The 15,356-nt window shown below is 44.9% G+C and overlaps 1 protein-coding gene across 1 annotated transcript in view; it reads left to right on the top strand.

The window, feature by feature from the left end:
* Positions 1-14,997: 14,997 nt before the first annotated feature.
* LOC145409490 (uncharacterized) overlaps positions 14,998-15,356 on the top strand; it is a 76,294-nt gene continuing 75,935 nt past the window's right edge. The window contains exon 1 of the mRNA XM_080279879.1: positions 14,998-15,066. Within this exon, the coding sequence (XP_080136005.1) occupies positions 14,998-15,066 (69 nt within the window). The remainder of the gene's footprint in view (positions 15,067-15,356) is intronic.

The following is a 15,356-nucleotide window of genomic DNA, read 5'->3' as shown; positions in this document are numbered from 1 at the left end:
GGAGTACAACTCTCATGTGTGGGGAGGCTCCCCACATACAGCTCTTCTCAATAGGTTGGAGTCAAAGGCTTTTCGTCTCATTAACTCTCCTCTTCTTACTGGCTCACTTTAACCTCTGTGTCTTCACCACACTGTTGCATCTTTATCTCTTTCTTATCACTACTTTAATGGTCACTGCTTCTCTGAACTGTCTACTTGCATTCCTCCACCTCTTCGACGGGCGCGTAGCACCCGTCTGGCAGCAAACTCTCATCCCTTTTCTGTCCAACTCTCTAATGCAAGAGTTAACCCTTACTCCCAGTCTTTCATTTATGCAACAGGTCAGCTCTGGAACTGTCTCCCTCTGTCTGTATTTCCTGCTGCCTATGATCTCCAGTCTTTCAAACGCAGTGTGTCCAGGCATCTCAAAATGATCGGATCTTGAATTTGGCTCTCTATTGTATTTTGTTTTTCTCTTGGAGGGAACTGTTACTGCGGGCTCATGGCCTTTGGTTCCTTCTTCCTCGCATAAAAAAAAAAAAAAACACTGCTCTTCTCAATAGGGTGGAGTCAAAGGCTTTTCGTCTCCTTAACTCTCCTCCTCTTACTGGCTCCCTTTAACCTCTGTCTCTTCACCACACTGTTGCATCTTTATCTCTTTTCTATCGCTACTGCAAAGGCCACTGCTCCTCTGAACTGTCTGCTTGCATCCCTCCACCTCCAAGACGGGCACGTCGTGTAGCAACAAACTCTCATCCCTTTTCTGTCCAACTCTCTAATGCAAGAGTTAACCGTTATTCCCAGATCTTCATTTATGCAACAGGTTAACTCTGGAACTGTCTCCCTCTGTCTGTATTTCCTACTTCCTATGATCTCCAGGTTTTCAAACGCAGTTTATCCAGCCATCTCGAAATGAACGGATCATGAATTTGGCTCTCTTTTGTGTGTGTGTGTGTGTGTGTGTGTTTTTTCTGTGGAAGGAACGGTTTGCAGGCTCCTGGCCTTTGGTTCCTTCTTCCTTGCATAAAAAAAAACGAGAGACGACAACAAAAACACAAGAGGAAGACTGACTGGAAAGGAACAAGATAATGAATGGGTGCTTGATTGCCTTGTGGAGGAAGGAGAGAAAGTGGGATTGGTAATAAATTGTGGAAAGACTGAAATTATTAATATGAACGTGGAGAACCAAATCGATTGTGTAATTGGGAATAATGTGGTGAAGAATGTAGATTATTTTAAATATCTGGGAACGATTGTATCATCTAATGGATCATTAAACAATGAAATTGAGGAGAGGATTAGACAGGCTTGGCGAGCTGTTGGAATGTTGAAATCTGTTTGGAGTAATAATATGCTTTCTGTACATACTAAAGTGAAAATTTACAAGTCCATGGTTAGACCAATTTTAATTTATGGGCATGAGTCATGGTACAGTACAATTGCAACAAATCAGAAAGTATTAGGATTTGAGAATAAAATACTGAGAAGGATACCTGGGGTAAAGTGGCAGGACAGAGTTACAAATAAAAGAGTAAGGGATATTACAAGAGTGGAACTAGTTGTTGAACATGTGAGACTGTCTTGCTGGAAGTGGCTGGGGCACATATGCAGAAAAGAAAGCAGTTTAATACAGGATGTGCCGGAGTGGACTGCTAGAGGAAGAAGAGGCTGAGGTAGGCCGAGGGAATCCTGGTTGAGGACAATGAAAAGAGAAGCAGGAGAGGAGTGTTGGTGGGACCTTAAGGAGATGGCAAGAGACAAATATTGGTGGAATGAGTTCATTGCGGCCCTATGCATCCAGTGAGGTGCCACAGAAAATGATTGATTGATTGATTGATTGAAAGCATTAAAACAGGGAGGCTCGGTGAAGAGAGGGGAGGGGAGGGATAGGAAGGGGGAAGAGAAAGGCGAGGGGAGGGGAAGAGAGACGGAGAGGAGTGGGAAGGGGGGAAAGGCAAGGAAGGGAGGGGGAAGTGAGGAAAACCTGTAAGAGAGGAGAGAGAGAGAGAGAGAGAGAGAGAGAGAGAGAGAGAGAGAAGAAAGATAAAAGGAGAGGGAAGTGAAGGGAATATGTGATGAGTGAAGGTAAAGTAGGGAAAGGGAGGGAGAGGGAGAGGCGAAGGAAGAGGAGGGGAAGGGATGAGAAGTATGGTGGGGTGATGAATAAGGTAAGGTAGGGAAGGAGAGGGGAGGGGAATGAATGAGTTAGGGGAGGCACTAAAAGGGGGGGAAGGGAAGGTGGGGGAGTGGATGAGCAGAAAGGAAGGAGTGGAGGAATGGGAGGGAAGGAGGTAACATAAACAAAAAGTGGGGAAGAAGAAGAGGGAAGGGAAATGACGGTAGAAAAAGGGAGGGAAGGAAGTGGGAGAGGAAAAGGGAGAGGGGTAGGAAGGAGAGGAGTAGGGGAAAGGAATGAGAAGGGGGAGGGGAAGGAGATGAGAAGACGGAGGGAAAGGGATTGAAGGAAGGAAAGGGGAGAGGGGATGACAGCAAAGGGATGGAAGAGGGGTTGAAAGAAGTCAGTGGGAAGAGGAAGGAATGGAAGAAGAGGTAGGGAGGGGAGAGACAGAGGGGAAGAAACAAAGCTGGGTGAGGATGAAGGGATGGGGGAGAGAGGAGGAGGGAAGAGAAGGAAATGACGTTTACAAGGGGAAGAAAAGAAGGAAGTGAGAAGGAGAGACGCAGAGAAAGAGAATAAAAAGGGAATAGGAAAGCATAACTTGAAAGAAGAAATGGGGAAGTTGGAATGAAGGACAGGGGAAGCACCAAATGGAAAGGGACATGAGAGACAGGAGGGGAAATGAGGAAAAGAAAATGAACGAATGGAAGGGAAGAAGCGACGTACAGGAGACAGAGGTTAAAAGAGAGAGGGGAAATGCGAAGGAGAAAGAGAAAGAAATGAAAGAATAAGAGAACAGGAAGCGAAAGAAAAGGTACGAGAGGACAGGCATAGAAATCAGCCACAGAAGAGAGGCGGTGATTGTGAGGGCATAGGTGAAAGATAATTGAACACGAAATGAAGGAATGAGAAAGAAACGAAATAAAAAGTGAATGACAAAGGGATGAAAGAAAACGGAAAGGAAATAAGGGAAAGAAATAATTAAAAAGGGGAGACGGGAAAATGAAAGGAGTAGTACAAGGGAAAGTATACCGGTAGGAGAGGCAAGTGTGAAGTGTGAGGAAGAGGGAAGGGAAGGGAAAGGACGAGAAAGAAAGAGGAAAGAAAGTGAAAGAGAACAGAAAGGAAAGAAAAGAAAGGAGAGGAAAGGAAACGAAAAAGAAGGGGATAGAAGGGAAGGGAAGGGAAGGGGAGAGAAGAGAAGGGAGGGGAGGGGAGGGGAGGGGAAGGGAAGGGAAAGGAAGGGAAGGGATGGGAAGGGAAGAGAATAGAAGGGAAGGGGAGGGGAGGGGAGGGAAGGGAAGGGAAGGGAGGGGAAGGGAAGGGAAGGGAAAGGAAGAGGCAGATTTGAGAAGAACAGGAATTAAAGAAAAAGGAAAATGAAAGAAGAGGAAAGGAAACGGAAAATAAAGGAAAAAAAAAACAGTGGAAAGGAAAGAGAAGGGAATCGACAAGAGAGAGAGAGAGAGAGAGAGAGAGAGAGAGAGAGAGAGAGAAGGGAAGGGGAAGGAAAGGCACAAATCAAGCATGGATGAGTGAGGGAAGAAAGGGAGAGAGGACATGCTGAAGGAAGGGAAGGGAGGGAAGGCGAAGAGGAGGGAAGGGAGGAAAAGGAGAGGAAGAGAAAAGAGAGAGAGAGAGAGAGAGAGAGGAGTGGGGAGGAGACGGGGGGTAGGGAAAGGAGGGTCTAAAAACATAGCTTGAAGGAAAGGATGAGGAGATAGGAGAGGAGGGAGAAAAGAGACAAGAGATGCTATGGAACGAGGTAGGAGAGGGAAGGAGAGGGAAGGAGAGGAGGAAGAATGGAGGGGGAGAGGGAAAGGAAGGAAAATAGGGATGGAAAGAGAGAAAATGAGAGGGAGAAGAGGAGAGAAGAAGGGAAAGGAAAGAGACGAAGGAGGGGTAAGGGAAAAGAGAGGGACTAGGGGGAAGGAAGAGGGGTGGGAAAGGAGGGAGGAATAGGGGGAAGGAAGAGGGGTGGGAAAGGAGGGAGGAATAGGGGGAAGGAAGAGGGGCGGGAAAGGAGGGAGGAATAGGGGGAAGGAAGAGGGCCGGGAAAGGAGGGAAGACTAGGGGGAAGGAAGAGGGCCGGGAAAGGAGGGGGTGAGGGGGTAAAAATCCAAACTAGCGGAAAGGAAAGGGGTAAGGAGGGAGGGGAGCTGGTGAAGGAAAAGAAGAAAAAAAAATGAGAATCGGGGATAGGGGAAGAGATGGAACAAAAGGAGAAAGAAGGGAGCACGAAGGCAGGGAGGAGGAGCACAGATCAACAGTGGAGGAAAGGATGGGAAGGTTGAAGGGTGAGGGGAGAAAGAAGGAGGAGGGAAAGAAGTACAGGAAGGGGAATGAGGGGAGAACAAATCTTAGGTGAAGAAAAGCAGGGAGGGGGAGAGGGCGACATAAAGCGAGTGAAGCAAAGGAAGGAAGGAACTAATGAAGAAGAAAGAAAGAATTAAGAGAAGAAAGAGGAGAGAAGGAGGGGAGAAGGAGTAAAGAGAAGGAAAGGAGGATTTAGGGAGGAAATAAATGATAAGTAGAGGAAAGAATGACAGAGGGTGATGTAAAGGAAAATATAGACTGAAAGGAGGAGAAGAGGAGAGGTGGGAAGAAGAAGGAAAGAAGGAGACGGGGTGAGGGGAGGTGTTTAAGAGTATGTGAAGGAAAGGACGAGGGTGAAGATGAGGAAAGGAAAGTGGGGGAAGGGGGGGTTGGAGAAGGAAAGATGAGGAGGGGATGTGGAGGGGGATGGGGTTGAGAATAAGAGAGAGGCCTGAGAGTGAGCAGTATATAAATAGCGGCACCTCACACGGCATCGCTACACTTTACCACTCAGCCATGAGGAGTCTTGTGAGTATAGAAAAAACTCTGCCAACCTCAGCGACAAATATTACATACCTACAAGCTTCTGTGTATCTCTTAACAACCACAACTACAAACATTACACACCTACCAGCTTCTGTGTATCTCTTAACAACCACAGCTACAAACATTACACACCTACAAACATTCTATGCATCTCTTAACCACTAAAACTACAAACACTAACTATACCAATGATTTCTATATCCCTTAACATCCACAACTTCAAACATTACACAGCCATCAATATTCTAATTATCTCTTCACATACAAAAGCCGAAGCCATAAACAGTAACGATACTAATATATTCCACTGTTATTTCTACTATTTTTCTAGGCATTCACACTAATATTATTCATTTTCCTACAACCATAAAATCATAGTTTATAGAGCAAGGAACATTTTTCACGTAACCAATACTTCGCAGTAACCATGACTGTAGTTACAGAGCTATCCATATCTTTTTTTTATACCCTACCAACATTTCCCACTTTCCTAACAACCATTCCCCACAACACACCTACTATATAAAAGCAAACGCATACACATCACAACTATATCACAGCCACCAACACATTTCTTGTCCTAATCAAAACACACACACACACACACACACACACACACACACACACACACACACACACACACACACACACACACAACTCTGATTATAACCTCCTGGGGCAGCAACCTCTTTTTCTGTCTGACAGATTACTTCACTAGGGAATCGTCTGACAGTAGCAATAAAGATATCATCAAACTTATAAAGGTTAATGCAGATTGTTTTAACCCCTTCACTACCAGGTGCTCTCCCGTCAGCTGCAGGAAATCGTCTGGTGGTCTATAAAAAATAGTGTCACCTCGCAGCAGGGGTTAAAAAGTCTCCATAACCCTTTCAGTACAAAAACCTTACATTATGCTTCTACTATCGTAGTCATTTTGTTTTGCTTACGAGAGACCTTCTTTGTGAGAAGGTAAGAAAATTTTCATGAACCTTTTCACAACGATGACGACCTTTGCATTTTATTCTTGCTACCGCCAGGGGATTTTCTTCATCATAGGAGACTCATTATACGTAAAGAGTTAGACACCCTGTTATGTCACCAAATGCGGGATATTGTAGATACTGTATGCTGTATCGCAGGCCGTATGCAGCACCTGTAGTATTAATATCACCACCATTCCCATTCCATTACCAGCACCACCACCACCACGAGCATCAACAGCACCACCGCCACCATTACCATTATCACCTCCATCATTACCACCAGCATCATTGCCATTACTTACATTTCCATTACTCACCATCACCACTAGCACACCTTCATCACAGTTACAAGTGTTATCATATCACCACCACAATCGTCACACCAATCACCTCTATCACCATTACTGCCACAGCAAAAACAATCACCATCACTACTATCACCATCACCAACATTGCAACCACTATCTCCACCACTACTAAACCCACCATCATCATCATTACAACAATCATGCGTCTCTGCTTCCATTACCACCATCACCATTACTAACACCACCACCACCACCATCACCACCGCCATCACCATCACCACTACCACTATCACCACAACCATCACAATAATCATTCATCTCTATTACCGTGCCATTACCACCAGAATCACCGCCACTCTTTCACCTGACAAAAATTGTGACTTGCAGCTTGTATCATAACATCCTGAAGAACAACGTCAGAACAAGACATCACATTCATCTCCCTCGTTAAGCTGCAGAACATGAACTCTAGAACCATTACAACACAAAGTAAATAATTTTCTCATTATCATTTGTCTTACTCGATGTACAAGAAATTAATCATCCTATATCCTCCTCACTGAAACCAAAATACCTATAACACTACAAGGTCAAGAATTTAACCCCTTCAGTACAACATCGTCTGAAATGTTCTTGTTATCTCCGTACGATTTTATTCAGCCAAGGAGACTTTCTATGGCTTCATAAACTCCTTCACTACTAGAGGCCTTGCTTAAGACTAATACAAGTGTCTGGAGATAGGAAAAATAAGCTAATAAAAAAACGCACTCATTCTCCCTCTCTCTCTCTCTCTCTCTCTCTCTCTCTCTCTCTCTCTCTCTCTCATTACCGGAAACACAGCCTTTCTTTCCACCCATTCATCCCAGTCTCACTGTTTTCCCTGTCTAATCTCATCAGAGTATCTCAATTATCAGTCATCAAAAAAATTCAATCAACAACCACTACTGTCATCATTACAACATCTCCTTTCACTATGACAGCCACTTCTATACCCACTACCGTCAACTTTACAACCTCTCCTTTCACTATGACAGCCACTTCTATACCCACTACCGTCAACTTTTCAACCACTACGAGCTACCAACATTACAATCACTACAACACCATTCCATCCACTACAAGTACTTATAACCACTTCTGCCACCATTACAATCACCCTTATTACCTTTGCAACCACCACTACCACCTTTATAACACTACCAGTGTTTCTGTTATCCTCATTCCTAACAAGAGTAATACTGTACCTACCAAAACCTTCCAACTACCATCATTTCTACCACCAGCAACCCAAATCATTATCCAGTCAGGACACCACCATTACTACCAATATCTTTACTGACACCAACTACAATCATCCTCCAACTGTCACTATCTACCGCAGTCATTATCCACCTACCACCATCCCTACCAACATCACAACTACAAGCATCGCAACCACCACCTCCTCGTTAACGTGAATGATTGGAGAATAACAACAACAACCATTTCACCACCACCATCCCAAGACAGAAGGAACACTGCTGCCACCATCGCAGCTACTACCACCGCAGCTACAAATATTCTCTAACAACAATTACATGCCATTGGTGCTGTTTGCCCGTTTTCACGGTTCATCCTACCACCATCACCTGCAGGCACCATTCCACACACCGCTACACAACCACCAACACCACCAGTACTATCACCATCTCCGACGATACAAATACTACTACTAACACGATCACCCACATCACCATCACCACATTATCACAATACTGATACCATCATCACAACCACTATCACAACCACTACAGCAACAACCATTACTACCATCTCAACCTACCACTGTCGCTCCCAGCCTACCCTCCATCACCAATATTTCATCACTGCAACCACGACAACAACAACCAGTACAGTCACAACAACAACAACTCTCACCACCACAATAACCACCAACACTACCCTTCTCACCTTGTTTTCCGCCTTACCCTCAGATCAAATCAATGTAACACTTTCATCCTCCCTCCTGGGTCCCTTCCCCCGACAAGCATCAAGATGAGACTGGTAGCACAGCCGGAATATTCACTCCCCCTCCCCCCTGCCAAACAGCTTCACCAGCCCTCTCACCACCACTACCACAATTAGGACAACCGTCATTACCTTACCACGAACCCACTCCGCCCCACCAGCACAACCACAACCACCACAATTACGGTCCCCTCATCACTACAATAAAAACATTAATGACCGTCAATGGTATCTCTTACGACCCCTCTCCACCTCTTCAAGCTCCTCTCCATCACCGTCACCACCATCACAACCAGCAACAACCACACCACCATTTCTACTCCCGATTTCAACCATAACAATGAACACGCCTCATTTACAACCCCTCACCACCACCAATACACCACCCCACCCCATTCAACTTTTCCCTTCCCTACCACAATCATCACAACCATTTCCTACCCAGACCCACCATCACAATAAACATCATTACCATGGCATCCATTACCCTCACCCAATCCTTCTGGCTCTCCTTCTTTGTACCCCTAAACGCTCCCCACAATGCAATTCTTTCACTCCCCTTCACCTTCTCTCAAGAATGGAGCTCAACCTGATATCACAGAGAAAATATTGACTCGCTTTCTCTTTTATTCTTCACGTACGAGCATTTCTATCTTATTGCAAAGGTCTCTCTCTCTCTCTCTCTCTCTCTCTCTCTCTCTCTCTGTTTAAACAGTTTTCTCGTGCTTGTGTTCTCATTCATTTACCTATTTTTTTCAACTCCTCCTCCTCCTTCTTCTCCTCCTCTCTTCTTCATCCTCCTTCCTCAACTTATCTTTCAACTCCTACTCCTCTTTCTCTTTTTCTCCCCTCCTCCTCCTCCTCCTCCTCCTCCACACCACTGCCGCTACATACAGAATAACAAATACCCGGTACCACTTTCTCTGCCATTGCTGAACCACATAACTTCCAGTTATTTAATAACGACTGGTTATTTTAATTCTGCTTTCTACTGTCGCCTTTCGTCTCCTCCTCCTCCTTCTCCTGCCCTTCCTCTTCCTCCTCCTCTTCCTCCTCCCCCCCATCCTCTTTCTATTATTATTCTTTAATTCTTACGTGTTTAACTGTTACATGTTTTTCCTTGTGAGTGTGTGTGTGTGTGTGTGTGTGTGTGTGTGTGTGTGTGTGTGGCGTTCACGATGGCCAGAGAAAGCCTGATCTTTGTTCTACCGAAGAAGAAATAATAGATTTGTGATCGTTTGACGAATCTGTTCCTAACGGTGGTAAAAATAAATAACAAAATGAAAAATATAAAGAAAACACACACACACACACACACACACACACACACACACACACACACACACACACACTCAAGAGTTTTGTAAAGAGTGTCTCACCTAATTACGTGTTGAGAGAGAGAGAGAGAGAGAGAGAGAGAGAGAGAGAGAGAGAGAGAGAGAGAGGATTATTAGGAATGTCAGTTCTTGATATAAAGGAGCGTTGTGGTGTGGATGTGGATGCGATAGGAAGCATTAGGAGGAACACACTGAGGTGGGTTGGCCATGTGGAGAGGATGGAGGGTGAGAGACTGACGAGGAGAGTGTATGTGAGTGAGGTGGAGGGGGGAAGAGGGAGGAGGAGGCCGAGGATGAGATGGAGGGATGGGGTGGAGAGGTATATGAGAGAGGGGGGGGGTGAGTTGGGAGCGGGGCAGTGAAATAGCGGGGGACAGAGCGACGTGGAGGCGATTTGTTTGTGGCCACCCCGTACGGGATTCAGGCGTCTGGTAATAGATAGATAGACAGTTCTTGATATGAGGGAGGAGGGGATGACACGAAATAATAATATAAAGGTAAGACTGGAGCCAGAGATGAGACGAGGAGGGGATGAAATGCTAAATAATGACAGGAAGGAGTCAGATATAATTGGGGAGAGGAAGGTGAAGGAAATTCAGGCATCTATCTTGTAATCCTGTATTTTAGGAGAGTTGGGGAAAGAGGATTGGGCACTCAGTCAAGATATTTAAGAAGGAGGTGGCTAGTCACTGGTCTCTGAGTAGCATTATGTGAGCGTTATTCTCCAATCTCCTTTTGAACTAAAACTCATGGGCCATATCCAATTGGAGCGCCTTAACTTACTAGACCACCAGACACCAATTACTACCCACACTGTTTCACTATCTATCTATCTATATACCTAGGCTGCTTCCCCAAAGAAAGGGAGGTAGCCGAGACAGGACGACACACTCCCCATTTACTCATTCATTCAAACACATTCATTCGCATCTTAGCCCCAAAGGGGAGAACGGACAGATCCTCACCGCACCACACCACACAGGGGTCAACTGCGCAATGCAATCAGTGACATCCGCAGCAGGGCCCGACAGCAGAATTGGTTTACCCCTGCCACATCATAACAGACCCATCCCCTTCCCCGCACCTGACCTGACTAGCTGATCAGACCAAATGCGGGAGAATATCCCCTCAGGGCTGCGTCATCACTAATTCATTCACAATTTCTCTCCATTTATTTCTGTCACGCACAGCCACTCTTCCTTGCTCAACAGACATCTCTCTCGCATCCAGCGCTCTCTTCACACTGTCTATCCATCCTATTCGTTGTCTTCCTCTCAGGATTACACCTCTAACATCAGATCTAGTTATCTTTTTCACCAATCGCTCATTATCCATTCTCTCCATATGCCCAAACCATCGCAACACCCTCTGCTCAACTCTACTAGCCATCTCCCGAACAACTCCAGTTCTCCTTCGCACTTCATCATTTCGCACTAGATCCATACGCGTCATTCCGCACATACTCCTCAGACACCTCATCTCCATTACATTCAAACTTTTCCTCTCAGCTACACCCATATTCCATGTTTCAGCCCCATATAATGCAGTCGGTACCACAACACCCTCATACAGCCTTCTCCTTACATCCATTCTAAGCGAACGACATCTAAACACTTTTGTCATTCCTCCCAGCACCTTTCCTACTTCATATATTCTAAACTTCACTTCTGCATCTATTCTTCCATCCACAGCGACAAGTGACCCTAGATATTTAAAACACTCTACCTCCTCAAGCAACTCGCCATGAAAAACAATATTCATCCCCCTACCATCTACCAACCTTGTACACTTCATCACTTTACTCTTATTCTCATTTACTTTCAGTTTCCTCCTTTCACACACCCTTCCAAGCTCCTCTACCAACTGTCTCAATTTCTCCTCTGAATCAGCCACCAGTGCAGTATCATCTGCAAATAGCAGCTGCTTCAGATTCCACTCTCCACCATCAACATTCACCAGACTCAGACCTCCACCTAATACTCTTGCATTCACCTCCCTTACAACACAATCCATGTAAATATTAAACAACCAAGGCGACATCACACATCCCTGTTGCAACCCCCACTCTCACCGGAAACCAATCACTCTCAGCATTTCCCACTCTTACACACGCTCTACTATTTACATAAAAACTTTTCACCCCTTGTAGTAACCTACCATCAAGTCCATACAATCTTAAAACAGTTCACAAATCCTCCCTATCAATTCTATCATACGCTTTCTCTAAATCCATAAATGCCCAAAACACATCCTTGCCTTTCGCTAAATACTTTTCACACACTTGTCTCACAGCAAACACCTGATCCATGCATCCCCTCCCTCTTCTAAAGCCACACTGCTCACCACTAATCACTCCCTCTGTACCCTCTCTAACTCTCATAATTAACACTCTACCATACACCTTACCTACAACACTCAACAGACTTATACCCTTAAAGCTAGTACATTCATACTTATCACCCTTGCCTTTATACAGTGGGACCACACAAGCACTTGCTCAGTCAACTGGCACCATACCTTTCACAAAGCACACATTCAACAATCTTACTTACCAGTCAACAATAGTCACTCCACCACCCTTCAGGCATTCCACAGCACACCCATCCATACCTGCAGCTTTCACTGTTTTCATCTCCTTTACTGCCTCCTCCATTTCCTCCTTCGTGATCAAAGAATCATTCAACTCTCCCAACGCATTTATTCCTTGCAGCCTTCCATCCGCCAGAATCTCAGCCACCCTTTCCTCCTCTACATTTAACAATCTTTCAAAATACTCTGGCCATCTCTTCCTTACTGGATCCATCTCAAGTAACATCCTTCCATCCTCTGCTTTTACTCGTTCTTCCTTCCCAGACTCTCCCTTTCGCACCCTTTTCACCTCCTTCCAAAACATTTTCTTATTCTGCTGAAAATTCTCTGTCAGCCACCTACCCCACCTCTCATCTGCTGCCACTTTAGCATCACGCACAGCCCTTCTCGCCCAATTCCTCTTTTCCTTATACCTTTCATATGGCATCTCATCCTTCCTCTGCAGCCACATTTCATATGCACATCTCTTCTCTTCTCAGCCACAGCCATACTTACTTCCTCACACCACCATTCACTTCCTTTTCTAACACCACCACCCACACGTCTCACACCGCACACCTCTGAATGCCCCACCACAGCACTCTTAAACAACTACCATACCTCCTCCACACTGCCATTTTCCAAATCTTTCACTGCGTTCCAATCATCTTTCAATTTCTCCTGATACTCTATCTTTTTCTCTCTTTTATCCAACTCACTCACTTTCAAAACCTCCCTGCCACACCTAACTCTCGTAGCTCCCACCCATCTCTTACCTACTCTTAACTTTCCCTCCACCAGGTTGTGGTCAGACATACCTCCACCCTCCCGTCTCAGAACTCTCACATCCAACAATCTTCCTATTATATTCCTAGACACAACCACATAGTCCATCAAAGCTCTATCAACAACCCTTCCACCTTCCTGTCTCACCCATGTATACTTATAAATATCTTTCTTCTCAAACAGCGTATTTCCAATCACCATCTCTCGCTCAACACACATCGCTATCATTCGTTCCCCATTTTCATTTCTTCCAGGCACACCATGCATACCAACTACACCTTCAACTGCTACATTTCCCACTCTAGCATTCAGATCTCCCATCATTACCACATTCAGATTCGCTCCAAAACTCTGCAGACACTCATCAACATCATTCCAGAAAGACTCCCTCTCTTCTTCATCCCTTTCACTACCAGGCCCATATGCACTCACAAGCACCCACAACTCACTTTCAAATTCCGCTTTCACCCACATCAGTCTCGATGACACCTCCTTCCATTCAATCACACACTGCTGTACTTCCGGACTCACTAACAAGGCCACACCTTCTCTTGCCCTTCCTCTATCAACACCTGACAATCTTCCATTCACACTTCCAAACATAGACTCACCCTTCCCTTTCATCTTCGTTTCACTCAAAGCTAACACATCCAACTTTCTTCTCACAAACATTCTCCCAATCTCCTTCCTTTTAGCCTCAATCGTACTACATCCACGCACATTCATAGACCCAATCTTCAGGGTACGGGGATAACGCAATCCCCCATCCCTTTCTCTGGCCTGTCTCTTTTTAGGAACTAAAAAACAGAGGAGGGGGTCCCTATTCCCCTCACCCCGCCCGTTTTAGTCGCCTTTTACGACACGCAGGGAATACGGTGGCAGTATTCTTCCTAACACAACCTGGCCGCAGAGTAGTAGTACCACCCCATAGTGCGGTTAGATTGTGTCCCCCTCCTTGAAATAAAAACTATATGATACATCGCTCAATGTTAGATCACCTAACGGTAGCACTGCACTAATTAAATGGATGGTGACCGCCTCCACCCACCAGAAGGTGAAGAAGTAAAGAAAAAAAAAGTCACATAAACAAAAGCAGAGGAGGTGGAAACAGGGTTGAAGAGGACGAGATTAGGCACTAAATACTGATACGAGAGAGATCAAACGGAAAAAGAAAATAGAGAACGGAGAAAGTCGAAAAGTAAGACACTAAATAATGTCAGAAGAGTTAGCTTTTGAGAGAGAAGAGAAAGGTAGGGGGGAGGGGGGAGGCAAGAAGGCAGACACCAACACAGGAGGGTCAGTTTCCAGAAGAGAGAGAGAGAGTGGAGAGGATGAAAGTTGATAAGAGAGTGAGACTTTATAAAGAGAGGGACACCAGCGAACTGTGAGGAAGATGATGAGTACACGACAACACGGGCCCGACACAAACAACAGAGGGGATCGGGGAACAGGAGGAGGAGGAGGAAAAAACAATAGCAAAAACGTTAAGTAGAACAAGATAATGAAGATTATGTCAAAAAGTACAAGAAAAGAAAAGAGGAGGAGGAGGTGAAAGCAAGAACAAAGAAAAGGAAAGTAGAATACGAACAAGAACAGGAGGATGGGGAAAATAAAAACAGGTATACAAGGAAGAAGAGAGGAAGTTGTTGGAAATTTCACACCACAGGCACGAGACTAGGACATAGGTACAGAGGCTGGAAAACACGAAGCAGGAGGAGAAGAGGAGGAGGACGAACAAAGAAAAGAATAAGCAGAAGAGGGGAAGAGACTGGAACTTGACATTACAGGTATATTACAACCGTACAAAGAGGCAATAACAAGATGATGATGATGATGATGATAAAGAAGAAGGAGGAGAAAGAGGAGGAAGATGAATGAATATGTATAACAATATGATCAACACGAGAGACGGAGACGAGAAAGAAAAAAAGACGAGGAATACAAGAAATGGTTAAGAACACACCACAGAGACACGATACCATGACAAACAGCATTAGGGAGAACAAAGGAGGAGGAGGAGGAAAAAAAATGATAAAAAAATGATGATTATGAAGAAAGTAGAGAAGGAGGATAATGAAAACGAAACTAAGGAGGAAGAGGATGTGGTGAAGAAGGCCGTGAGGAAGCATCCTAGACAGGCTAATAATGGAGTGCTTAAGTGAGACCTGGCGTGGCGGGAGGGAGCAGTGTAGTGATGAGTGGTGATACTAGGCTTCTTTTTTTTTTGGGGGGGAGGGGTCTTTTTCTTGTCACAAGTAACTGGGAACAACTCGGATTAGGAATAAGATAATGGATGGCTAAATCAATAGAGACACACAAATTTATCACTAGATAGGTAGATAGATAAGCTTCTCATCACACGAGTTGTTAATAACAGAATAATGCACAACAACCAAAAAGTCTTATC

This window comes from Coenobita brevimanus, chromosome 81, assembly GCF_032717465.1.
Source record: "Coenobita brevimanus isolate Jiangsu-jjx chromosome 81, ASM3271746v2, whole genome shotgun sequence".
In the NCBI taxonomy this organism is placed as follows: domain Eukaryota; kingdom Metazoa; phylum Arthropoda; class Malacostraca; order Decapoda; family Coenobitidae; genus Coenobita; species Coenobita brevimanus.
Note: the sequence above shows the minus strand (reverse complement) of the source record. Positions and strands in the feature narration are given on the sequence as shown.